This window comes from Papio anubis, chromosome 9 (assembly GCF_008728515.1).
Source record: "Papio anubis isolate 15944 chromosome 9, Panubis1.0, whole genome shotgun sequence".
In the NCBI taxonomy this organism is placed as follows: Eukaryota; Metazoa; Chordata; class Mammalia; order Primates; family Cercopithecidae; genus Papio; species Papio anubis.
This window is the reverse complement of record NC_044984.1, coordinates 105153297-105180348: the sequence shown is the minus strand read 5'-3', so window position 1 is coordinate 105180348 and position 27052 is coordinate 105153297. Positions and strand designations below refer to the sequence as shown.

General features: G+C 47.0%; 1 protein-coding gene across 4 annotated transcripts in view; it reads right to left on the bottom strand.

Annotated features, from left to right (window-relative positions):
- The window catches only part of CCDC63 (coiled-coil domain containing 63), a 59419-nt gene that overhangs the window by 26928 nt on the left and 5439 nt on the right, over nucleotides 1–27052 (bottom strand). For 3 of the 4 annotated variants that reach the window (XM_021922923.2, XM_021922922.2, XM_021922921.2), the window contains 5 exons: nucleotides 26539–26639; nucleotides 25927–26096; nucleotides 20741–20930; nucleotides 7301–7420; nucleotides 1861–2042 (listed from right to left, as the gene is read on the bottom strand). In XM_021922923.2, coding sequence (XP_021778615.1) covers nucleotides 1861–2042; nucleotides 7301–7420; nucleotides 20741–20930; nucleotides 25927–26096; nucleotides 26539–26547 — 671 coding nt within the window. In that variant the 5' untranslated portion in view covers nucleotides 26548–26639. The remainder of the gene's footprint in view (nucleotides 1–1860; nucleotides 2043–7300; nucleotides 7421–20740; nucleotides 20931–25926; nucleotides 26097–26538; nucleotides 26640–27052) is intronic. The other variant, XM_021922924.2, reaches the window with a different exon arrangement.

Below are 27052 nucleotides of genomic sequence, written 5' to 3'. Positions count from 1 at the left end.
TCACTATCATCACTTATCACGCATACTACTTGTTACCATTACTACGACATCAATTTACATTACCATTACTACTTTATCACGACATTGTCACGACATTACCACGACAATTTATATTACCACGACATTACCACGACACGCATTACCACTTAATTAATAACGACATTACCAGACATCCATCCACGACACGGCGATACTCTTTACGACATTACCACGACACGGACGATCATTCTACCACTACTTCATACCAACATAACGCCCCTCATCACCACCATCAACAATACCATCACCACCATAACCATCACCACCCACCACCACTATAACCATCATCACCTTCATTATCCATCCACCATCACCATTATCATCACTATCATCACCACCATCACCATCACCCCACCACCACTATAACCATCATCGCCCTCATCACCACCATCACCATTACATCACTATCACCACCATCACCATCACCACCCCATCACAACTATCACCACCATCATCACCACCACCACCACCGCCATCACCACTATCATCATCACCATTATCACCATCATCACTACCATCACCATCATCACTGTCACCCTATCATCCTCACCACCATCACCATTATCACCACTATCATCACCACCACCATCACCATCATCACCACCACCATCACCACCACCATTACCACTATCATCACCAATCATCACCACCATCACCATCACCACCACCATCACCACATCACAACCATCACCATCTTCATCACCACCATCACCATCATCATCACTATTACCACCACCATCACCACCACCATCATCACCATCACTTACCATAACCACCACCACCATTACCGCATCATCACCATTATCACCATCATCACTACCATCACCAACATCATCATCACCGTCACCACCATCATCCCTCACCACCATCACCATTATCACCATTATCACCACCATCACCACCACCACCATCATCATCCCCATTATCACCATCATTACTATGATAACCATCACCATCATCACCACCACCACGATTGCCACCTCACCGTCATCATCATCACCTTCCTAATCACCACTATCGTCACCATCACCATCATCACCACCACCATCATCACCATCACCACTTCATTACCATCACCATTATCACCATCATCACCATGATTACCATCACCATCATCATTATCTTCCTAATCACCACTATCATCCCCATCATCATTGCCATCACCATCATCGCCACCACCATCACCACAGTCATTATCATTACCGTCACCATTATCACCATCACTATCGTCACCACCACCATTACCACTTATCAATTACTATGTCCCAGGCACTACCTTACATTTATATATAATTTAATCCTCTTCACCGTCTAAAGAACTCCTACAACAATATAGTAGTGATGAAACCAGGATTTAAACCCAGATCTGTCTGACTCTAAAGCCTATGCCCTTTACAGCCAAACTATATGCCTTTTGCTCCTATGAGTGTGAGGCCAGCAGAGACCCAGATTGAGAAAGATCCCCTTGGACTAGAGGCAGGGGCACTTGGAGATGGCATAGCACAGAGGTCTGAATCGCAACTTCACCACAATCCCACTTACCTAGATCTCAGGTAGGCATTTTAGCATCTCTAAGCCTCCATGTCCTAGTCTGTAAAATGGGGATAATAACTCCTAGGGCAGTTGTGAGAGTTAAAACAATACCCACCAGAGTACCTAGCATCATGCCTGGCACACAGTCAGTGTTCAGAATTATTACTACTATGATTTAAGATTCCCCAGCACATAAGGACCAGGGGCAGTGGTGGCCCAGAGTAGAAAGCTAGATGCTCAGCAAGGGGCTAAGAGACCTCACTGCCCCTGGACCTATCACCAGCCCACCTCTGCTCATAGGCCTGAGAAGATTGCTCAATGGCCAAGTTCATGGTTTTCTTCTGCATCAACAGGCACCGCTGGAGCTGCTGGTAGACATTGTCATAAGCAGCCTTCTCAAATCGTAGGTCTTCAATCTCCTTCCGGAGCTTGGCATTAGTGGTCAGCATCTTGTCAAAGTGAACAGTGACCTGTTGAAAAGGCCATGCTTCAAAACAGGTCTCATTTCTGGGGTGTAAGACAAGGTTCCAGAAGGTACCTGGAGGACTGTCAGGTCTTTGCCCATCTCATTCCCAAGGGCCATGGAAGAGTGGTTGGAGCACTAGGCAAGAGGTTCAACTGGTTGGAGTCAGTTGAGTGGCCCACCAACTGGCTAAGGGCCCTTTAGTGGATCCTTTTTACTGTATCTCAAATTCCTCAACTACTTTTAGACCTAACTTCCAGTTTTAGGCAATTAACAGAGGAGAGGGGAACAAGCTAAATGACACCATAGGAAATAATAAGCCAAACTGAGAAGGTATTAATAGAACTTTCTACAGGACAATTGACTTGGACTCCTCAACAAATTGATAGCATGAAAAAAAAAATGGGGTGGGGCTGTTTTCATACAGGGTTTCTCAAACTCAGCACCACTGGCACTTTGGGCTGGATGACTCTTTGCAACAGGGGGCTGTCCTGTGCTTTGTGGGATATTAAATACCCCCTACATTCAGGTGGCACCCTCACCTCCAACCCTGTTATGACAACCAACAGTGTCTCCCTTAGGAGACAACGTCCCTTTGGAGGCAAAATCACCCCCAATTACTGAGCCTTAAAAAAGGAGACTCTGCCATTTGCCACAACATGGATGAAACTGGAGGACATTATGCTAAGTGAAATAAGCCAGACACAGAAAGAAAAATATTGCATGATCTCATTTATATGTGGACTCTAAACAAAAAACAAAAAACAAAAAGTCAAGGCTGGGTGCAGTGGCTCACGCCTGTAATCCCAGCACTTTGGGAGTCTGAGGCAGGTGGCTCACCTGAGGTCAGGAGTTTGAGACCAGTCTGGCCAACATGGTGAAATCCCATCTCTACTAAAAATACAAAAATTAGACAGGCGTGGTGGTGGGCAACTGTAATCCCAGCTACTTGGGAGGCTGAGGCAGGAGAATCACTTGAACCTGGGAGGTAGAGGTTGTGGTGAGCCGAGATCACACCACTGCACTCTAGCTTGGGTGACAGCATGAGACTCAGTCTAAAAAAAAAAAAAAAAAAAAAAAGGCTGGGCGTGGTGGCTCATGCCTGTAATCCCAGCACGTTAGGAGGCCGAGGTGGGCGGATTACGAGGTCAGGAGATCGAGACCATCCTGGCTAACACAGTGAAACCCCGTCTCTACTAAAGAACACAAAAAATTAACTGGGCATAGTGGCAAGCGCCTATAGTCCCAGCTACTCGGGAGGCTGAGGCAGGAGAATGGCGTGAACCCAGGAGGCAGAGGTTGCAGTGAGCCGAGATTGCGCCACTGCACTCCAGCCTGGGCGACAGAGCAAGACTCCGTCTCAAAAAACAAAACAAAACAAAACAAAACAAAAAAGAGGCAAATATACAGAGATAGAGAATAAAAAAGTGGTTACCAGGGGCAGGTGGGGTGAAGGGGAAAGGGAGCAGGGAGATGGAGGTCAGAGGATAGCAAGTAGCAGATATGGAGGAGGAGCAAGTCTAGAGCCCTAAGGTACAACATGAGGACTCCAGGGACTCTGACTGTACTGTATTTGGGGTGGGCGCAGTGGTTCATGCCTGTAATCGCAACACTTTGGGAGACCAAGATGGGTGGATCACCTGAAGTCAGGCATTTGAGACCAACATGGTGAAACCCTGTCTCTACTAAAAATACAAAAAATTAGCTGGGCGTGGAGGTGGGCACCTGTAATCCCAGCTACTCAGGAGGCCGAGGCAGGAGAATCGCTTGAACCTCGGAGGCAAAGGTTGTGGTGAGCCAAGATTGTGCCACTGCACTCCACCCTGGGGGACACAGCCAGATTCTGTCTCAAAAAAAAAAAAAAAAAAAAAATTGTACTGTATTTGGGATTCCTGCTAATGCGCAGATTTTAGAGGTTCTTGTCACAAAACCAAAAATGGGTAACTATGTGAGATAACAGATATATGAATTTGCTTCACTATAGTAACCACTTTAATATCTATATGTATCCAATTATATATTATATACCTTAAATATACGCAGTAGAATTTAGTTTTTATTTTTATGAAATAGGGTCTTGCTCTGTCAACCAGCTGGAATGAAGTAGTGCAATCACAGGCTCAAGCAATCCTCCCAGTTCAGCCTCCCGAGCAGCTAGAACTACAGGTGCAAACCACCATGCTGGGCTATTTTTTTGTATTTTTAGTAGAGACAGGGTTTTACCAAGTTGCCCAGGCTGGTCTCGAACTCCTGGGCTCAAATGATCCTCCCATCTCAGCCTCCCAAAGTGCTTGGATTATAGGTGTGAGCCACCACACCCAGTCTATCTTTTTTTTAATAAAATAATTTTTAAAGTTTTTTTAAAAGACCATGTGAAGTGCTCCCATAAGCAGTGAGAAGAAACAACTCCAAAAAAATATTCCTAACAGCAAAGGGATTTAATTTCTTTGGAGGTTTTCAAAGTATGTTCTAAGAAACATTTGGTTTCTGTAGGGCCAACACCGGGGTAAAGCAAGTGAGGCAACCAGGGCATGAAATTTAAGGAGGCACTCTCTCTCAGGTGCCAGCCCTGTGATTCCTCAAGCCTGAGCAGGAGAACCTCCTAAAATGTTGCATCCTGAGCTCTTTGCTTGCTTCTGCTAGTCTCAGCTCCGGGTGTTCCTGAGTGTCTCCACAGCCACCACACAAGGTAGGGGAGTCCCTAGGAGCAGAGCATTCTGATTCTATCTTTGCATCCTCCACTTCCTCTTGGGAAGTTATCAGTTATCAGTTATTTGCTCTTTACTGTGAATTTTGCTCCAGGACTGTAGGCATACTATCTATCCTCTGACTGTGGGGGAGAAAGACCTGACCTAGGGGGAGGACAGTTATCAGTTATCAGTTATTGGCTCTTTACTGTGAATTTTGCTCCAGGACTGTAGGCATACTATCTATCCTCTGACTGTGGGGGGGAAGACGTGACCTAGGGGGAGGACTCTCAGGCCCCACTGAGTAGGTGGAGGATATTTAGGACCATGGGGGTACTCTGAGACCCCGAAATCACCTTTAGAGATGGCTGCCTAACCTTTTTCTTTTTTTCTTTCTTTTCTTTTCTTTTTTTTTTCTGAGACAGGTTCTCACTCTCTCATCCAGATCCAGACTGGAGTGCAGTGGCACCATCTCGACTCACTGCAACTCCGCCTCCTAGATTCAAGAAATTCACCTGCCTCAGCCTCCCAAGTAGCTGGGATTACAGGCATGCATCATCATGCCCAGTTAATTTTTATCTTTTATTTTTATTTTTGTATTTTTAGTAGAGGCAGCGTTTCACCGTGGTGGCCAGGCTGGTCTCAAACTCCTGACCTCAAGTGATCCACCCACCCTGGCCTCCCAAATTGCTGGGATTACAGGCATGAGTTACCACACCAGGCCAGCTGCCTAACCTATTAAAAGGCACAATCACATCTGGTTAGGGATGAAGGGAAGAGGGGACTAGTTTGAGATGCAAAAAACAGACCTCTCAGAAATATAAAAAGGAGCATTACTACAGATCTTATGGAAAAACTACAAGGGATATACTAGGAACAACTATATACCAACAGATTAGGATAATTTAGATGAAATAGACAAATTCCTAGAAAGACACAAACTACTGAAATTGATTTGAAAAGAATAGAACATCTGAATAGACTTAGAACAAAAAAGCAGACCTCTGAGGCTGCAGTGAGCCATGATCATGCCACTGCACTCCAGCCTGAGTGACAGAGTGAGACTCTGTCTCAGAAAAAAAAAAAAAAAAAAAAAAATTGTACCTATAGACAAGTCATCATTAAATCATGCATGCATTTAGTAACTCATTCAATCAACAGACATTTGCTGAGGCATTAAACACCATGCCAGGCATTACATCTATGATTCTTAACCAATGGGATCTTCAGTCTTTCTGGGTTTGCTGATAACGGTATAGATGCCTGAACCTATGCCCTGGAGGTTCTGATTTGGTGAATCCGGAGGGGATCCAAGAATCTGTATTTTTAACACATATCCTGGGAATCCTGAGGCACAGCTGCAAATCACTGGGCATGGATATTAAAAAGACACTGCCCTGTCCTTCAGCAGCAACTTGGGGAGGTATACAGAGATCAGATCCAGTTAGCTCCCACCATGCCTGGTCAAAGCCTGGGGGTCAAAGTCCAGGGGAAGCTAGGAGCTTTGTTTAGTGAGGGAATGACAGGCTTTCTTCCAAATCCATTCACTCTCTCTCTCTAGTAGCTCACGTGGGAGCTACAGTTTCACAAACCAGACTGGAATGTGTTGTTTGTCCCTGTCCGTCATTCCTTCTCCACTCTTTTTGCTTTTCCAGGGGAACCACCTCTCCTCTAATCCACATATTTTGGATAGGGCTGCCCTTCCCTGACTTGGGGTGCCAGTGGGTGGATCTGGGAGAGAGGGGCCCCAGGGTAGCCATGTGACTCAGGCCCATGTATTTCATTCTTCTGACCACCGTGATTGGTTCAGAAATGGGCACATGACCCAAGTTGGCCCAGTGGGAACTCTCCCCAGAATATGTGATTAAACTCTTAGGAAAAAGATGTTTCATTTCTACTAGCATTTGTTCACACTGGAGGCTACCCAAAAACGAAATCCACTCAGAGGAGAGATGGACAGAGAATATGTCTTAAAGACATGTATGGAGCACCTAGATCCAGCTATGCCTGAAGGCCCCACTTCCTCTTCTGGATCTTTCAATTCTATGACAAACACGTTCCCCTTTTTGCTTAAGCCAGATTGCAATTTAGGGAACCCTGCTTAATACAAAAGTCACTATAGGTTGAGGGTGATCAGTGTCACCTTTCCCATTATCAAGTTATGCATATCTATGCCGACTAATTCTTAGAGACAACACCAACAACAAAAAGGCACTGGATATGACAGAGGCATGAGCAGCTTGTCACGGAGGAGGAAGGTCTAACTAATGCTGCTTTGGTAATGGGTAATATTTGAGCTGCTTCTTGAAAACAAACAGGAAGTTTGGGGCAGAGAACTAAGAGTAGGCATCCCACGTAGGTTGGGGGATTCGGGTAAGGATTTGAGGGGATAACCACATTTGCTAAGGTGGACGGTAAATCCTAAAGGCTTCCTGGCATGTGTGTCCATTAGTTCACCTGCTGCTGAGTCAACCAGGGAAATGGGTATGTTCTGCTAATGACTGGGCAGACATCATTCTTTGCTCTGAGCAAAGTCGGGCAGAGCTGTTTGCAGAGCTGCAGAGAACACCTTACATACGAGATTCAAACGGGTTTCCAAAATGTGAATCTGTTTCTGCAGTTTCCGGGGGTTATTGGCCTCCTGTATTTTTGTGAAAATCTGTTTTTGGTTTGCGATTTTTTTTTCCATCTCAACAATCTGAAAAAAAAAAAAAAAAGAGAGAGAGAGAAAGAGAGAGAGAAATTCCAGCTGTGTTAGCATCTGTATGGGTACCAGTTCTACAGTTCACTAACTGAAGTGTGCTCAGACAAAAACTGCAATGTTCTTTCTTTTCCTATAAATGGAATTTTAACTTATCTCTTGGATGCCTCCTCAATTAGACTGAATCTTAGCCAGTCTGGGGTACAATGAAGCAATCTGGAGATCTGCTGTCACCTGTGCATGTAAATGTCACTCACCTGTGACATTTACATACATTGACATACATTCTGCCTACCCAAAGCCATGGTTTCCAGCAGAAATGACGTCGTCCTCCTCCGAGGGGCTTTCTGTAACCTTGGAGAAGTGATTTTTTGGCTCTTGCAATGATGAAGGCACTAGTGGCATGTAATGGGTGGGTCACGAGAGGTCACATACCCTGCAGCATGTGAGATAGCACCAGGCATCCAAGATTTATCCTCCATCCTTGTGACTTCCCAGTGCCCCTCTGGATATTACGTAGATGAGAGACCTCCTTATATTTTTATTTTCTTTTGAGACTTTCTTTTCTTTTTTTGAGACAGGGCCTCACTCTGTCGCCCAGGCTGGAGTGCAGTGGCACAATCTCGGCTCACCACAACCTCCGCCTTCCAGGTTCAAGCGATTCTCCTACCTCAGTCTCTCGAGTAACTGGGACTAAAGGCATGCACCACCATGCCTGTCTAATTTTTTCTGTATTTTTAGTACAGACGGGGTTTTGCCATGTTGGCCAGCCTGGTTTTGAACTCCTGGCCTCAAGTGATCCACTTGCCTCAACATCCCAAAGTGCTGGGGTTACAGGCATGAGCCACTATGCCTGGCTCCTTTTCCACATCTGGTCAAAAAAGATAGTTTGATTCAAGGTACAGAAAATTTGGCCAGCATTTTGGGAGGCCAAGGTGGGAGTATCACTTGAGCCCAGGAATTTGAGACCAGCCTGGACAACAAAGTGAGACCCCCATCTCTACAAAAAAAATCTAAAAATAGTCAGGCATGGTGGCACGCACCTACAGTCTCAGCTACTTGAGAGGCTGAGACAGGAGGATCACTTGAGCCTGGGAGGTCAAAGCTGCAGTGAGCCATGATTGTGTCACTGCACTCCAGCCTGAACGGAGCAAGACCCTATCTTAAAAAACAACAACAACAACAACAAAAAAAAAAACAACTATCGTTTCTATGTACACACACAGAATTTTCCATTCAATTCTAATAGACACTGAATTATCCGAGACTGTAGTCACTGTATCAATTAAGAGAAGATTATTCTTTGATTTGTTTGTAACTCTACTAAGAGTTGGTCACCATTCTGAAAATCACATCACCAGCACAGCCTGAATCATGTTCTTCAAGTTGTGGATACAGTCGGCCTGCATCTGTCTGTAGTGTGTATAATGTTTGGCGATTCTGCCTATCAGTGCAGTTTTTAGGCCAGGGGTCTGCAAACTCCAGCCCGTGGCCAAATCTGGCCCACTACCTGTTTTTGTCAATAAAGTTTTATTGAAACCCAGCCATGCCCCTTCATTTATGTATTGTCTATGGCTGCCCTCGAGCTACAAAGGCAGAGCTAAGGACTTGTAACAGAGACCATGTGGCCCACAAGGCCAAAATATTCACTATCTGGTTCCCTGCAGAAACAGTTTGCTGACCCTGTTCTAGGTAAGTCAGATGAGGACATTCACATATTAAAATAAACATCATTTTAGTACAAATAATTTTTATTTCTTCTTTATATTATAATTAAGGCATCATATTGATTTTAAAGCATAAGTAAAGGGAAAATATTCTATCATTTATGGATTTCATTTCAGGATTGTAAAGGGATAATTATTTGCTGTTGAAAAGGGTGTTGGCAGACATAATGTTGAATGAAAAAAGCCAGTTATAAAGTGCATATCCTGGAAGAGGTGATTTACATGCAATTCTATATGCAGACAAAACAAAGTTATGATGCCAGAGATCAGGATGAGGTTCCTCGGGGGTGGTTTGCGAAAGAGACCAAGGAAGTCTTCTGGATGCTGCAATAATCTACCTCTTGATCTTGGTGATGATTACCTGAGTATATACTTAAGTATCAGTTCATTGAGCTGTATCCTTAAGACATGTGCATCTCACCATGTGTAATTAACAACTCAGCGGAAGAAGAAAGGAAGGGAAGAAGAAAGAAAGGAAAAGAAATGGGTGTTAGAGGCCGGGCGTGGTGGCTCACGCCTGTAACCCCAGCACTTTGGGAGACTGAGATGAGTGGATCACTTGAGGCCAACATGGTGAAACCCTATCTCTCTCTCTTTTTTTTTTTTTTGAGATGGAGTCTTTGCTTTGTCACAATCTTGGCTCACTGAAACCTCCGTCTCCTGGGTTCATGCAATTCCCCTGCCTCAGCCTCCCAAGTAGCTGGGATTACAGGCATGTGCCACCACACCTGGCTAATTTTTGTATTTTTAGTAGAGACAGAGTTTTACCATATTGGTCAGGCTGGTCTTGAACTCCTGACCTCAAGTGATCCACCCACCTCAGCCTCTCAAAGTGCTGGGATTACAGGTGTAAGCCACCACACCCGGCCTGAAACCCTGTCTCTTCTAAAAATTACAAAAATTAGCCAGGTGTGGTGGCATGTGCCTGTAATCCCAGCTACTTGGGAGGCTGAGGCACAAGAATCACTTGAACCTGGGAGATGGAAGTTGCAGTGAGCTGAGATCACAGCACTGCACTGTCTTGCTCTGGTGACAGAGCACGGCTCTGTTAAAAAAAAAAAAAAAAAAAAGGACGGAAGGAAGGAAGGGAGGAGGGAAAGAGGGAGGGAGGGAAGGAAAGGAAGGAAGGAAAGGAAAGGAAAGAGAGAGAAAGGGAGAAATGGGTGTTATGGGTTTTGGGAGTGATAGGTTTAAGAACCACTGTCCTAAAGGGATCCACAAACGGGCTGTGTATTTGGGAGGTCCTTTCCTGCTTGTAAGTTTGGCATTCACAGATTCAAAGTCTCGGGGTGGAAACTGAGGCAAAGCTACTGGGCTTAGAGAGGTCGAGGTCCTTGGTGACCCCAGAGAAAGCAGTTTCAGTGGAGGTGACTTCTTCCCATCACCACGGATGGAGGTGGAAATAACACCTGCCCAAGAAAGGGAAGCAGGGAATGTAGACGAGTCTTTCTAGAAATTTCTAGAAAGGGGGAAGCTGGCAATAATTTGGGACTGCAGGTGGGTTGTGTTTTAAGTTTCATTTGTGCTCAGTTTTCAGGTTATTTTGAGATAAAAGAGGCAAGGGAGGCATACCTTGACAAAACAGAAGGCGAAGATGAGAGCAGGGCTGTCATTGATGGAGCGAGGTCTTTCCCTAATAATGGGGGATGCGACTGAGGGAGGCCTAACACAGGAGGGGTCTGGCCTTATAGAAAGGCACCTCTCCCTCTGAGGCAATGCAGATGGAGCAGAGGATGGAGGGCTGCATCCTCTTGGGGTGCAGGGAAAGGCATGGCTGCCACAGTCTTTTAAAGCAGATGAAACAACACTGAGGCCACCTACATCCAGAGGACTTTTTGCTAAGTAAAATGTAAATAACCTAAATGCAAAGTGGTGTCCTGGATTAGATCCTGAGACAGTAAAAGGACATAAATGGAAAACACCAGTGAAATCCCAATAAAGGGCCGGGTGTGGTGCCTCATGCCTGTAATCCCAACACATTGAGAGGCTGAGGCAAGTGGATCAGCTGAGGTCAGGAGTTTGAGACCAGCCTGGCCAACATGGTGAAACCCCGTCTCTACTAGGAATACAAAAATCAGCCAAGCATGGTGGTGGGCACCTGTAATTCCAGCTACTCAGGAAACTGAGGCAGGAGAACTGCTTGAACCTGAGAGGTGGAGGTTGCAGTGAAGTGAGATCATGCCATTGCACTCCAGCCTGGGCGACAAGAGCAAAACTCCGTCTTAAATAAAGAAACTCCAAGCGGCCAGGCACAGTGGCTCATGCCTGTAATCCCAGCACTTTGGGAGGCCGAGACGGGTAGATCATGAGATCAGGAGATTGAGACCATCCTGGCTAACACGGTGAAACCCCGTCTCTACCAAAAATACAAAAATTAGCCGGATGTGGTGGCATGTGCCTGTAATCCCTGCTACTTTGGAGGCTGAGGCAGGAGAATCACTTGAGCCCAGGAATCGGAGGTTGCAGTGAGCCAAGATCACCACTGCACTCCAGCCTGGCAACAGAGCGAGACCTATCTCAAAAAAAAAAAGAAAGAAAGAAAGAAAAGAAAAGAAACTCCAATAAAAACTGGAGTTCAGTTAATAGTAACTTATCAACATTCATTGCTTAGTTTTGACAAATGTCCCATGGTAATGTGCAATGTTTACATTAGGGGGAGCCGGGTGAAGGGTATGTGAGAACTATATTATCTTTGTAACCATTCTGTAAATTTTAAAGTATGCCAAAATAAAAAAACTTATTAAAAATAATTGATAAATATCCTTTTGTCCAAGCCTCCTTGGTTGGGTATTATGTTACTTGCAGTCAAAAGTATTCCTGACACACCATCCACTTTACTCATTAGGATGACTGAGTCTGACTTCAAATAAGTGAAATCTACCCTGCCATGGCTGGCAGGAAAAAATGTTAGTGTCTCTCTATACCCTCGTAATGCCAGCCCAGTTCTCCAGACCCAAACGCTCCCCAGCCACTGTCTCAGAAACTTCACTCCATAGTTTCTCATATGAGGTATTCAGAAACACTGCTAGCAGTGTGCATAACCAGCCCGTGATGCAGCCTTAGCCTACACCCAGGCAAATATCTTCATTATCAATATTTAACCCCATCTAGAAGCAGATGGCTAATGCTAAGTCCCAGAAGGCCTTAGAGAAGTTTCAGATATTTAACCCCACCTCAATATTCAACCCCATCTAGAAGCAGATGGCTAATGCTAAGTCCCAGAAGGCCTTAGAGAAGTTTCAGAACTAGTATCTAAAGAAGAGTGCCCTTCAAGACTGGTAAGTACCAGATCCTAAGCACAACAGAGGCACATTCTCTTCTTGGAGGCTGAGCTGAGACTAAGCTCTGAGATATCTTTTTGGAACCCTGGTAGATAAAGGCAACAGGGAATGAAAGGGACAATGACATTCGAAGCAACTTGGTTTGTTCCTGTTTGTGTCAAGATGGTGGCTTGATGAGGATAATCTAAAGCTCAGTTCCTGTTCTGAAAGTGAGGAGTTCTAGATGAGGAAGGCTTAAGTGCTCAGTGTTGTGAAATATAAAGTTTGCTAGCCTCCAGCTGGGAATCAGGGGCCCTGTGCAAAGCCTGGGCTGGTGAATTCTGCTAGCAGTTGCATCTGGGATTCCATGTTAGCATCCCTGAGCTTTAATTCCCTTTGGTTATCCCCAAGTCTTCAGAAAGTCTACACAGCACAGTCTCAGCTATCATCATGGGAAGCTGAGAGAAAAATTTACACTAGTGGGCTGAAAAATGTGGGCAGGAGGATGGCATACAAAAGTGGGCCAGCTAATAGACATGACAGGATGACAGAGATGATAGCAAACTAGAATGTGTGCACCCTATATTAAGGGGCACCAGCTTGTTATCCGTTAAGAAAAAATGTAAGTTACGGAAAGCCCAACTAAAGAGTGGCTTAAGCAAATTACGGTTTATCTTTTTCTCATAGCAAGTTGCTGCTGCTTGTAATCCCAGTACTTTGGGAGGCCGAGGGAGGTGAATCACCTGAGGTCGGAAGTTCAAGATGAGCCTGGCCAACACAGTGAAACACCATCTCTACTAAAAATACAAAAATTAGCTGGGCATGGTGGTGCACATCTGTAATCCCAGCTACTTGGGAGGCTGAGGCACGAGAATTGCTTGAACCTGGGAGGTGGACGCTGCAGTAGGCTAAGGATGCACCACTGTACTCCAGCCTGGGTGACAGAGGGAGACTCTGTCTCACAAAAAAAAAAAAAAAAGAAAAAAAGTTGCTGAGCTAAGTTCCATAGCTCAAGTAAGAAGGACAAGATCTCTGTAATTCACCTGACTGTTCCCTTATTGTTAAAAGATGCCTGCCATTGCACCGACCTTCACAGTCATATTCCAGGGAGGAAAGTAGAAAATGCAATACAGATGAAGAGGTAGGTCATCTTTCTGGAAAGCAAGATTTTCCCAGAAACCCCAACAGACTTCCTCTTAAAACTCATTGTCCACCCTTAGCTGCAAGGGAAGATGGGAAGAGCATTTTAGTTGGGCACAAGACCAGCTTGAACAAGGTCAGAAATCTGTTAGAGAAGAAAAAGTAGACAATAGGGGAACAGTTGTCAGTGTCACCCACAACGCTATTTAGTTAATGGTTGTTCTATGAAAATTCAGGCCTGATGTCACCAGATCTTTCAGTTTCTAAAAAGAGAAGCCGGAAATCTTATTTCTTTATGAAATCTCTCTGTTTTTTCTTTTTCTTTTTTCTTTGTCTCTTCTTTTTTTTTTTTTTTTGGTATATGCTGAACATCTGTCAATTATTAACATGTTGTCAACTAATTAAATCTTAAACAATAAATGGGCCAAAGCCTTCATGTAACCAGACTTAATCCATCCTGAGATCTACCAGTTTGAGATCCTTGGTCTACATCCACATTTAGAGTCATGGAACCACAGTGCCCTGATGAAAAATGGATTTTAGGCAGCAAGAAGTGCCCAGTGGAAGACAGAAGAGTGACCCAGAGCCAGACAGCTGGCAGAGGTGACACCCAGGACTGTGGTAGACACAGTGGATGGTGGCCCCCTACATCTGTTCCTCCCATATCCAAGGCCACCATAAGAATTCTACCCCCTCTGCCTGTGATGTATTGATTCCAGAGTGAGCGGGACTAAACCAGCTGGGGCCTCTGCACTGGGAAGGGATGTCTGCTAAGGAAGCTTCTAGAAGAAGTCTTCTCATTCCTAAAACAGAGTTATTGGAGGAGAGGGTACATCTCCTGAAGGTAGTGTCAGTCTGGGTGTGGTGCCTGAAATTGCTGTTCCCATCTTGCCCCAGCCAAAGGATAATACCCAACATAGCTGACAGCAAAATTGAGCTGCTAAACCAACCAACCCTGAAGCTTGCCTTACCTTTGCACTTCCTGCCATATGAGACAAAACATTTCCTTATTACCAGTCATCTACCAGGGAAGGTGGTCTCTACCCCAGCTCCAGGGGATAGAGCATCACCGGCCTAAGCCAAGTGGAAAACATTTTATTTTCCTTTTTTTTTTTTTTTGAGATGGAGTCTCACTCTATTGCCCAGGCTGGAGTGAAGTGGCATGATTTTGGCTCATTGCAACCTCTGCCTCCTGGGTTCAAGTGATTCTCCTGCCTCAGCCTCCCAAGTAGCTGGGATCACAGGCATGTGCCACCATATGCCCAGCTAATTTTTGTGTTTTTAGCAGACACGGGGTTTTTACCACGTTGGCCAGGCTGGTCTGTTCGGAACTCCTGACCTCAGGTGATCCTCCCGCCTCAGCCTCCCAAAGTGCTGGGATTATGGGCATGAGTCACGGCTCCCACTCTCTCTTTTTTTTTTTTTTTAAGACAGGGTCTTGCTATGTTGCCCAGGCTGGTCTCAAACTCCTGGGCTCAAAGATCGTCCTGCTTCAGCCTCCCCAGTAACTGGGACCACAGGCGCAACTGTGTAGGACTCAGAAAACTTTTCTTAAAGGGCCAGATGGTAAATATTTTAAGCTCCAAGGACTAAGAGGTTATAACCAGGTACTCACACAATCATTTAAAATGTCAAAACCATTCTTTGCTGGAAGACTATAAACAGATAGGCTGGATTTGGCCCTCGGCCTGTAATTTGCTACCCCTGGTCTACTCAAAGCCAGTTCTGGAAATTCTACTTCCCTTTGTCAGTGACTGACATTGAAATGGGCATATATGCCAGCCATGGCTGATGAGGGAAAATCTGCCAGAGGGATTTTGTGAAATACCCTCTCCCATCTCATCTTCATGTCTTTGAGTGTGGTTCTGTGAGGATGAATGTGGCTATGGCAGAAGCTGATGCCAGCTATGCTTTGTCAGCCACCTTGTGACCATGAGGAGCAGACCAGTAAAGAGGATCAGAGAGAAAAAGACAAACCATCATTGCAGAGATGCTAAACCATCCCTGGAAGCCGGACATAGTGGCTCACGCCTGTAATCCCTGCACTTTGGGAGGCTGAGGTGGGCAGATCACTTGAGGTCAGGAGTTCAATACCAGCGCGGCTAACACAGTGAAACCCCATCTCTACTAAAAATACAAAAATTAGCCAGGCATGATGGCACGTGTCTGTAATCCCAACTACTAGGGAGGCTGAGGCAGGAGAACTGCTTGAACGCGAGAGGCAGAGGTTGCAATGGGTCAAGATCGCACCACTGCACTCCAACCTGGGCAACAGAGCAAGACTGTCTCCAAAAAAAAAAAAAAAAATCCCTGGGATAGCCTGTTTCCAGTCAGACATTTTGTTATGTGATAACAGCAAACCTCTACCCTCTCAATTACTTCCACTTGAGAATTCTGTCACTTGCAGCCCAACCTTTCCTCACTGGTACATCATGCAAGTGGCAGCTCAGGAGATCAGGTGTCAAGGGAACTGCTGGGTCTCACACAAACTGGTGAGGCACATGAATGCTGTTTACAATGGATACTAGCTGTGGTTTGGACTTCAGCTGGAACATACACGCACGCGCACACACACGCGCGCGCGCATCACTCAAAGCAAGACTAAAGGGCTTCACCTGCTCTGACACACACAGTGGGGTCAGGCCCCCTGCTCTGCTTTGGTGTTCCTTCTGTTCCGTGCACAGGCAGCGCCCCCAGTGCAAACCCTCACTAACTCACCAATGAAATAAAACAAAACAGTTCGGCATGGTGGCTCATGCCTGTAATCCCAACACTTTGGGAGGCCAAGGCAGGTGGATCACCTGAGGTCAGGGATTTGAGACCAGCCTGGCCAACATGATGAAACCCCATCTCTACTAAAAATACAAAAATTAACCAGGCATGGTGGCGGGTGCCTGTAATCTCAGCTACTCGGGAGGCTGAGGTGGGAGGATTGCTTGAACCCGAGAGGTGGAGGTTGCAGAGAGCCAAAATCACACCCCAGTACTTCAGCCTGGGTGACAGAGTGAGACGGTCTCAAAAAAAAAAAAAAAAGAAAAGAAAAGAAACAAAACAACCAATTTGTTTTCATATCTGCAACGGTGGCATCTCCAGACTGCACCATCACCCACTAGAGTTGGGCCTGCAGCCCTCCAGCTCCAGCTCCCCATCAAGGGAAGCTGTGGCATCAGCATTTCCTGGTGGCTCTCATGATTACATTCAGAGTTGGATTTCCTTTGGAGTCTTTATGTCAGATGCTGCTTTTGTGATGCTGGGAGTCATTCAGCCTCTGCCCAAGGGAAGACATTCTCCAAGGCTGTGGCTGGTGGAGAATTATATTCCCTAAGCAAGATGCTGTCTTCCCATCAGCTTATTAACTATTTTGCGAGGAAGGCCAGGTAGGGCCTGGGGAGTCCCCACCTCCAGTGACCTCCTGTGAGGACGAGGCTTTGCCCATCGAGGGTGGGCATAGGAGGAAGGGATTCTGGGAACTTCCACCCTGGAATGAAATTGGGCAAAGACGGTTTGCACTGGGCAGTGAGCCCCAGAAACTTCTGAGGACCCCACACTGTGTTGCCTTTTCCTAATGCTTCTGAAGACCCATGGCACCAGCTCTTCTTCAATTTTTCTCTTTATTCCCTTTATTGCCTCCTTGGTCATCTTTCAGTCATTTATTCATTCACCAGTGTTTATTAAACACCTGCTTTGGTGTCAGACAGCAGGGGTGGGTGATGACAATAATCAGGACAGAGGGTCTCTGCCCTCCGAGAACTTACATTCTAGGACTGGAAACAAGCCACGAAGGGGGCGCCAAGCCCTAGGGGATGGGAGACACAAGGTACTTCAGGCACACACAGTAGGAGGAGCATCTAATGGGGAAAGATGAAGGGATGACGTCCCACAGAAATAGCATTTGAGGCCGGGCACAGTGGCTCACACCTGTAATGCCAACACTTGGGAGGCAGAGGAGGGCAGATTACTTGAGGTCAGGAGTTCAAGACCAGCCTGGCCAACACAGTGAAACCCCATCTCTACTAAAAGTACAAAAAAAAAAAAAAAAAAAAATTAGCCAGGCATCTATAGTCCCAACTACCCTGGAGGCTGAGGCAGGAGAATCGCTTGAACCCAGGAGGTGGAGGTTGCAGTGAGCCAAGATCACACCACTGCATTCCAGCCTCGGTGACAGAGTGAGACTCTGTTTAAAAAAATAAATAAATAAATAAATAGCATTTGAGCTGAGACCTAAGTGATAAATAGGAGGTCTCCAAGCAAAGAGGACAGGGAAAGGCACTCCAGGCAAAGGGAACAGCACATGCAAGGGCCTGGAAGTGAGGGACAGCACCGTGGGCTCAAAGGACACGAAGAGGGCCTCTGTGGGTAGAACACAGAGCAGGTGGGGGCAGGGGGGAGGTGAGAGAGGCAGGCAGAGCTGATGCAGCCCCACTGGGGAGTAGGGCCTTTATGGAAAGAACAACAGGAACTTTCTGAAGGGTCTGAAGCAGACAAAAGATGTGAAGAGATTTCCAGATTCATTCAGTAGTGGTCTGGTTTGGCTCGGTGTCCCTCCCCAATCTCATGCTGAATCGTAATCCTCAGTGTTGAAGGAGGCGCCTGGGGGAGACAATGGGATGGTGGGGGGCGGTTTCTAATGAATGGTTTGGCACCATCCCCCTTGGTACTGTCTTGTCATAGTGAAATCTCATGAGATCTGATTGTTTAAGAGTGTGGCACCTCCCCATCTCTCTCTTCCTCCTGCTGCTGCCATGTGACTTGCCTGCTCCCCCTTTGCCTTCTGCCATGAGTTATAAGTTTCCTGAGGCCTACCCAGAAGCAGAAGCCGCTATGCTTCCTGTATAGCCTGCAGAACTGTGAGCCAATTAAACCTCTTTTCTTTATATTTTTAGTAGAGACGGGATTTCTCCATGTTGGTCAGGTTGGTCTCAAACTCCCAACCTCAGGTAATCTGCCCACCTCGGCCTCCCAAAGTGCTGGGATTATAGGCGTGAGCCACCACGCCCGGCCCCAAACCTCTTTTCTTTATAAATTTCCTGTCTTGGCTGCATGCAGTGGCTCACGCCTGGCATCCCAGCACTTTGGGAGGTCGAGGTGGGTGGATCACCTGAGGTCAGTAGTTTAAGATCAGCCTGGGCAACATGGTGAAACCCCGTCTGTATTAAAAATACAAAATTAGCTGGGCGTGGGGGTGCACGCCTATAATCCCAGCTACTCAGGAGGCTGAGGCAGGAGAATTGCTTGAGCCTGGGAGGCAGAGGCTGCAGTGAACCAAGATCGCACCACTGCACTCCAGCCTGGGCCACAGGAGTAAAAACCCTGTCTCTAAATAAATAAATAAATAAATAAATAAATAAATAAATAAATATTTAAAAATAAATAAATTACCTGTCTCAGCCACTTCTTTATAGCAATTAATTAATGCTATAATAGAAATAGTAAATGTTTACTGAGGATCTACTGTGTGCGGGACACTGGGACAGGCACAGGGTTGGGGGCAGGGGTGACACGGTAGGGAACAAAGCAGATGTGGTCCTCGCCCTTGTGGAGCTGTCAGGCTGCTTAGGGAGCCATTAAACAACACCAGATTAAGGCCTCATGACAATGGCAAGAAGAGCTATGAAGAGGATACTGTGGAGTCCATGGGATCCCCTGCTTGCCCCCCAGACCCACTGCTCTGTGCCCTAATGGGCTGACCTGGCTGCATCCCTGAGGGGCTCCCTTGCACTGAGGATCAGAGGGTTGGGAGAAAGAGGAGCCATTTCCCCTGGCTTGCCCCAGGCTCTCCAAGTTCCAGACCACTGCCCCCTTCCCCGCTGTTGCGAACCCTAGTGTTTCAACGTCCCTACTCATGCCCACATCCTTGTAAATGGTTCCTGAGTTAAACTGTTCTCAAAATACCCTGCTGGGGGTGCTCTGTGTTCCCGCCAGAACCTGACTGACACAGAGAGGTATAAACTGGAGACGGGGCACAGAAAAGGCCTCCCTGAGAAAGTCACATTTAAGTTGAGACCTGAAAGACAAGCGGGAGTAGAGGAAGGGGTGGGAGTGGGGGAGCACAGGCAAAGGCCCTGAGGTGGGCCAAGGGGTAGGCAGGGGCTGGATCACGCAGGGCCTTTCAAGCCATGGTAAGGGGCATGAGCATTAATGCTGTCCTGCAAATACCTCCAGCTCTTTGTCTTCCAGATAATGAGAGGGTGGCACTTCCCAGGCCCCTTTGTGGACGGGTAGGGTCCCGTACGTGACTATTTTCTCTTGCTTTTTATTTTCTTTCTCTCTTTCTCTTTTTTTTTTTGTTACCATAATTAGAAAACATGACTATTTTGAGCCCCTGGGTCATGAGCAGAAGTGACGTGTTTTAGCCAGGTACAGTGGCTCACGCCTGTAATCCTGGCACTTTGGGAGGCTGAGGCAGGCAGATCATTTGATGTCAGGAGTTTGAGACCAGCCTGGCCAACATGGTGAAATCCTGTCTCTACTAAAAATACAAAAATTAGCCAGCATGGTGGTACATGCCTGTAATACCAGCTACTCAGGTGGCTGAGGCATGAGAATCGCTTGAACCCGGGAAGCAGAGGTTGCAGTGAGCCAAGATTGCACCACTGCATTCCAACCTGGGCAACAGAGCAAGACTCTGTTTCAAAAAAAAAAAAGAAGTAGTGACATGTTTCACTTCCATACTGAAACATTTAATTGCCAGCATGAAACCCTCTAGAACTCTTTCTTTCCCATAACACCTGGCAATGTTCAAGATGGTGGCTATTCCTTCAGCCTAGTCCCAGTGTGAGAAGATATAAGGGCTCTTAGCCAACCCACAACAGTTATGTAGCATCAACAAGTAAGAATCCTTAAACTTAAGTTTTAAACCACTGAGCATGCGTGAGAGGGTGGCATTATTCCTGCAGCATAACCAAGCCTCTTCTAATCGATAGGGTGCAGCTGTGGGGGTTTATCCTAGGTGCAGCGGGTGGCGCTGGGGAGCACGGCAGAGGGATGGATTGGTATGGCTGAGCCTGGATACTGGAGCCCAGAGGTCTCAAGGGTAGCGAGACGATAGCAGCAGTCACATTTAGCGGGCTGTCCAGAGGAGATACTGCGATACTGGGGTGTGAGGTCTGGCCTAAGCCATCATGAATATGCACCCCAACTCCTCCCCTTTGCTCTGTGTTCTAGTTAACCCTTTAAGAGAAAGACCACACCTTCTCATCCAGTTCAGCCAACAGCACTTTCAGGGATTTAATCAAGGCCTCGTAGTCCTCCTTGGTTTGCAGCAGGAGACACAGCTCCATGTAGTTCTTCTCACTCCGATTCATGTTCCTCGAGGATTTCATGAGACTCAACAGCAGGGTGATCTCATCCTGCTCTGCCTTCAGGCTCTGGATCTCCTTGCTGTTGGAAAAGCAGCCCATGATTAACCCCGAACCCCTGAGTTTACCTTGATGGAGCACTCCAGGCACATCAGTCCTGCAAGGAGACTGGGAGAGAGGAACTTCCCACCTAAGCAAGCAGGCAAAAGGGACGTGTCCAGGGTCTCAGATCCAGGTCTGGAAGACTCATCACCTGAGACCCGGTTCACCATGATTTCCTGCTGCCTTGCCTTCTCTGAAGTGGGTATTTTTCCTAGGGAACGATTTGCAGCTGTGCCTGTCAAAAGCCATTACCCAGACATGGAGGAAGCCCCCAGGTTTTCTTTTGCCAGCAACTCCCTGGCACCTGTCTGATTCTGCAGCCCATCTTTCCAGACTTCACCGCCAATTAGCTCCAGTAATGAGGAGCAAACCATCAGGCAGGATTATTTCTTTCTTTGTTTATTTAGAGACAGAGTCTCGCTCTGTTGCCCAGGCTGGAGTGCAGTGGCAGGATCTCAGTTCACTGCAACCTCCGCCTTCCAGGTTCAAGCGATTCTCCTGCCTCAGCCTCCCGAGCAGCTGGGACTATAGCTGTGCACCACCATGCCCGGTTAATTTTTGTATCTTTAGCAGATACAGGGTTTCGCTATGTTGGCCAGGCTGGTCTTGAACTATTAGCCTCATGTGATCCACCTGCCTCGGCCTCCCAAAGTGCTGAGATTCCAGGCACGACCCACCGCGCCTGGCCAGGCAGGATTTTTCAAGTTTGCATCAACACAGGGATGCATAGTAGCCTCTAAGCTCCAGCAGTTTCTCTCCTTGGGGTGCTAATGATGAAATGAGCTGATCCGAGTCTCCTCCTTTCCCTGTCTACTGGGATGTGGGAAAACTGGGATTTGGAAAAGAGCAAAGGGAGCTTGAAAGACTGCACAACAATGGAACAAGGGGAAATGGCACAGAAGCTGAGTTTCTGGCAGTCTGGAGACTGACACCCACTGCCCAATGTGGTTTGTGGATCAGTAGCTTGAATGTCCTTTCGAAGCCTGGAGAAATGCAGAATCTCCGGTGCTCAACCTGGGACCAATTGGATCAGAACCTGCTTCATTACAAGATCAAGTGTCCAGATGCTTCAACAGTTTTGGACACACTGCTATAGAATAGCAAAGAATGTTCTACAGGCCCAGCACAGTGGCTCATGCCTGTAATCCCAGCACCTTGGAAGGCCAAGGTTGGTGGATCACGAAGTCAGGAGTTCAAGACCAGTCTGGCTAAGATGGCGAAACCCCATCTCTATTAAAAATACAAAAAATTAGCCGGGGGTGGTGGCAGGCACCTGGAATCCCAGCTACTGAGGAAGCCGAGGCAGAGAATTGCTTGAACCTGGGAGGCGGAAGTTGCAGTGAGCCAAGATCGCACCACTGCACTCCAGCCTGGGCGACAGAGCCAGACCCTGTCTCAAAAAAATAAATAAAAAATAAAAATTCCATCTCGACAATACAAAAACAAACAAAAAAGAATGTTCTACAGGCCTGGAGCAGTGGCTCACTCCTGTAATGTCAGCACTTTGGGAGGCTGAGGCAGGAGGATTGCTTGAACTCAGGAGTTTGCGACCAGCCTGGACAACATAGTGAGGCCCTATCTCTACAAATATATTAAAAGTAGCTGAGGTCAGAGGATTGCTTGAGCCCAGGAGGCAGAAGTTGCAGTGAGCTGAGATTGTGCCACTGCATTCCAGCCTGGGAGACACAGAGTGAGACCCTGTCTCAAAAAAAAAAAAAAAAAAAAAAAAGAAAGAATGTCCTAGGACAGGAGGTGGCAAACCTTTTTCTGTAACGGGCCAAAAAGTGAACCAACAGGCATGGCTGTGTGCCAATAGAGCTTTATTGACAAAAACCGGCAGCCATCCAGATTTGGCCGTAGTCTGTAGATCCCGTTCTAATAGGAAGTTCTGCAGTGATGAAAATGTTCTCTGAGGGGCCCATAGTATCCACTTAGGCACAAGTGATCATTGAGCACTTGAAATGCGGCTATTTCAGCAGAACTAAATTTTATTTTATTTTATTTATTTTAATTAATTACAAATGTAAATAGCCACATTTGGCCAATGACCACCTGTCTTCTCAACAGTCCTGGGGACTCATCTCCCCTGCTTAAGCCCCTCCTGGAAGGAGGCGGGGAGTGGGAGGGAAGAGGGGGTGAGTGTCTTTGTTAAGGTGGAGAGAAAAAAGAGAGTATAACACTCTACAAGAGTTAGGTTTTCAGGGCGCCGTGGCTCATGCCTGTAATCCCAGTACTTTGGGAGGCCAAGGTAGGCAGATCACCTGAGGTCAGGAGTTCAAGACCAGCCTAGCCAACGTGTCGAAACCCTTTCTCTACTAAAAATACAAAACTTAGCCAGGCGTGGTGGTGGGCGCCTGTAGCCCCACCTATTCAGGAGCCTGAAGCAGGAGAATCGCTCGAACCTGGAAGGCAGAGGTTGCAGTGAGCCGAATTTGCACCACTGCACTACAGCTCGAGCAACAGAGCAAGACTCCATCTCAAAAAAAAGAAAAAAAGAAAAAAAAAAAGAGGTTTTCAGAGAGGGTTGGTAAAAGCAAAAGGAAAGTTTGTCTGTCTTGCAGGTAGGGCTGGAACTGGTATAAAGGGAGTGAAGTGCCCCAAAACCTTAAGTTACTCTCTGGATGTTGTAAGCCAGGGTCAGCACTGGGGAAAAGTGCCTCCTTAAATACTGTATGGGTATTTCACTTGAAAGAACCTAAACTTGGCCTGGTGCGGTGACTCATGCCTGTAATCCCAGCACTTTGGGAGGCCGAGGCGGGTGGATCACCTGAGGTCAGGAGTTCGAGACTAGCCTGACCAACATGGTGAAAGGCCATCTCTACTAAAAATACAAAATTAGCTGGGTGTGGTCGCACATGCCTGTAATCCCAGCTACTTGGGAGGCTGAGGCAGGAGAATTGCATGAACCCAGGAGGCACAGGTTGCAGTGAGCCAAGATCGCGCCATTGCACTCCAGCCTGGCCAACAAGAGGAAACTCCATCTCAAAAAATAAATAAATAAAATAATAAGAACCTAAACTCTCCATTCTTCCACCCTCCTTCCCTTCAGTTCCATCAAAGTGAAACCAGATCAAATGGATTGACTTAGTAGATCCAGAAGCCTGTGTGTGGGGTGGGGCTGGGGTGAAGAAGGGTTAAATTCAAAAAAAATTGTCAGAGACACATCAAAAGGAGGCATTTCCTGATGCACACCAGAGGTAGGCTTGAGAATCAGGTCAGCCAGCCACAGATGTGCAGGTTGTGGCCTGTACAGCCCTCGGAAGCACCACCAGTTTGAAAACATCCCACTGTTTTGTAGATTTATTACACTTTTCTGGGAGACACTTTCTTGTTCTAACAAAATCTCTACATAATGACAATTTTTCCAACAGATGGCAGTAAAGTGTCTTGAGAAAGTGTGCTTTTTAAAAAATTCACATGGAGGTCCCTTATGGGCTAGTCCTGGCCCTGAGTAAGTTGAATCCATGGAAAATCTAAAGAATCCCTTTTCAGGCCAGGCATGGTGGCTCACGCCTGTAATCCCAGCACTTTGGGAGGCATAGGCGGGCAGATTGCTTGAGCTCAGGAGTTTGAAACCAGCCTGGGCAACTTGGTGAAACTCCATTGATACAAAAAATTAGCCAGGCGTGCTGGCACACGCCTGTGATCCCAGCTACCCAGGAGGCTGAGGTTGGAGAATCGCTTGAGTCTGGGAGACAGGTTGCAGTGAGCCGAGATGGCACCACTGCACTCCAGCCTGGGTGACAGAGCCAGACCCTGTCTTAAAAAAATAAATAAAAAATAAAAATTCCTTTTCCCCATCCTGTGAACTTCACATCTAACAGTAAGATTTCCTTTCTAACAATGGACAGTTTCTGCCTTTATAAACAATATGGATGCAGCTAAGGAGTTACATTCCCTTGGAGGGAATCTAAGAAAGCCTGTTTAATGTTTGTGTATTCAACCCCAGGGAACACCTTTCTGTTGCCTGAAGAAATGATACACTCAGCCGGGCGCGGTGGCTCACGCCTGTAATCCCAGCACTTTAGGAGGCCGAGGTGGGTGGATCATCTGAGGACAGGAGTTTGAGACCAGCCTGGCCAACATGGTGAAATCCTGCCTCTACTAAAAATACAAAAATTAGCAGGGCACGATGTGGGCACCTGTAATCCCAGCTACTTAGGAAGCTGAGGCAGGAGAATCACTTGAACCCGGGAGGCGGAGGTTGCAGTGAGCCAAGATCATGCCATTGCCAATTCCAGGTTGGGCAACAACAGTGACACTTCATCTCCAAAAAAAAAAAAAAGAAAAGAAAAGAAACAATACACTCTGTAATTTCTGATGCAACCCAATTTCAAATATTCTATCTTTCAGTTCTCATAAGGACACACAATTAGGAAATGTCACTGGGGTTTCCACCTTCTCTGGGAACTCCTCCACTTCCCTGTTGGACCAAGGGAGTGACAGCCCCAGACATTTTTGTGTCCCTTGCCCCCTCAAGCCACAGCTGATTAGACTAGGAGGAGACCCCTGACCCAAGCTGAGCCTATCAGAGTCTCCCTCTCCCGGGAATGTGGGGTTCGAATTGATTCAAGACCCTTTCTCTGTGCAGCTGGTAAACTTAAGAGTTGGAGCAGCCACTTCTCACCAGCTGGGGCTGAAATTCAGAGAGAGAGAGAACAAAAGTCATGTGTGGAGAAAAACAGAAACCAGAACTCCTTCCTCAATTAGGTCCTTCCCTGAGATCTGGGTGCCCAGCCCCCGGGGGTCCCCAAAACACTCTGCATTCTGATAATAAATCCCCCCTCTCCACTGAAGCCATCTCAAGTGGGTTTCTCTTGAAACTAGGCTCTGCAGATAAAAGACCATGAGTCCTCCAATGGGGCTCAGAGGTGGCTCCCTGCCCCAGGGGTCACAAGGCAGAAGACAAGCACCACGAAACCCAACCCCAACTTTCCTCCAAGGTCACTCAGTGTGAAACTCCAACCATCACTTACTACTGACTCGCGATCTTCTGCTGATTTCGGAAGTTAAAAGACTTCCGGCTTTCCACCATCTTCCTGAACTGCTGCCTTAGCTTCCGGAGCTCTGCCTCTGCCTGCTGCTCTTTGGCCTTCTCCGAAAGTTCCTGGGGAGTGTCGGAGTCTTTTCTTCTGTGCTTCTTCAACTGGGGGAGATGGAGGGGAGTGGGAGGCCGTAGTGGGTCAGGTGGCTACAGAAGCCCACAGATGGGCTTAAGGGTGAAGGGCAGTGGGGATGGCTGGGCCAGGGCTGGAGGTGGAATACCTTCCCTTGGGTGATGTCAGCTGCTTGTCTATTACATGGAAAACCCACCCTGGCTTGCTAGGGTGGAGAGATGACTGACTTGTAACTGCATACTCTGGTCGGGGGAGGGTATTCTTTGGGGTTCTGGGTTCAAGCTCTTGCTGTGCCATCTAGTGGGAACTTGGGTAGATTACTGGATGTCTCTGAGCCTCTAGCCTCCCACCTACGAAACGGGCGAGCACAGATCTGTTGTCAGGATGAGATGAACTAACATGTGTAAAGTGGACAGCACAGTGCCTGACCCCGTAGTAGGTGTTCTGTGGCCAGGAGTTGGCATCACCTACCACAGACATCTTGAAGGAACCGCACTTTGCCTCTGCTCAGACACTGTATCCAGGGAGCTCAAAGCCAGTGAGCCTGCCTCTCTCTCTCTCTCTGCAATGCCCTGTTCATGGTGGCGAAAGGAAGAGAACTTGTAAGCCACCCCTGCTGGGGGGTGCAGGTCAGAACGGCACCTCCTCCCTCCCCCTGCCATCCCTTCCTCCACCCACACCTTGGCACATGAGGAGGATACCCAGATGGCTGCCCGGGTGTGATAAAAGGCACTTATTGGTTTTAAAGCAATGTTTGCCTGGAACTTGTTTCTCTCACCAGTTATTATTAGGAGCTGGGCAGATGGTTGCGGTGTGTCAGTTACCCTCCTGCTCCCTGTGTACCCAAAGAGGGGGCAAAATGGCATCAGGGGGCCGGGCACAGTGGTTTATGCCTGTAACCCAGCACTTTGGGAGGCTGAGGTGGGTGGGTCACTTGAGGTCAGGAGTTTGAGACCAGACTGGTCAACAAGGTGAAACCCCGTCT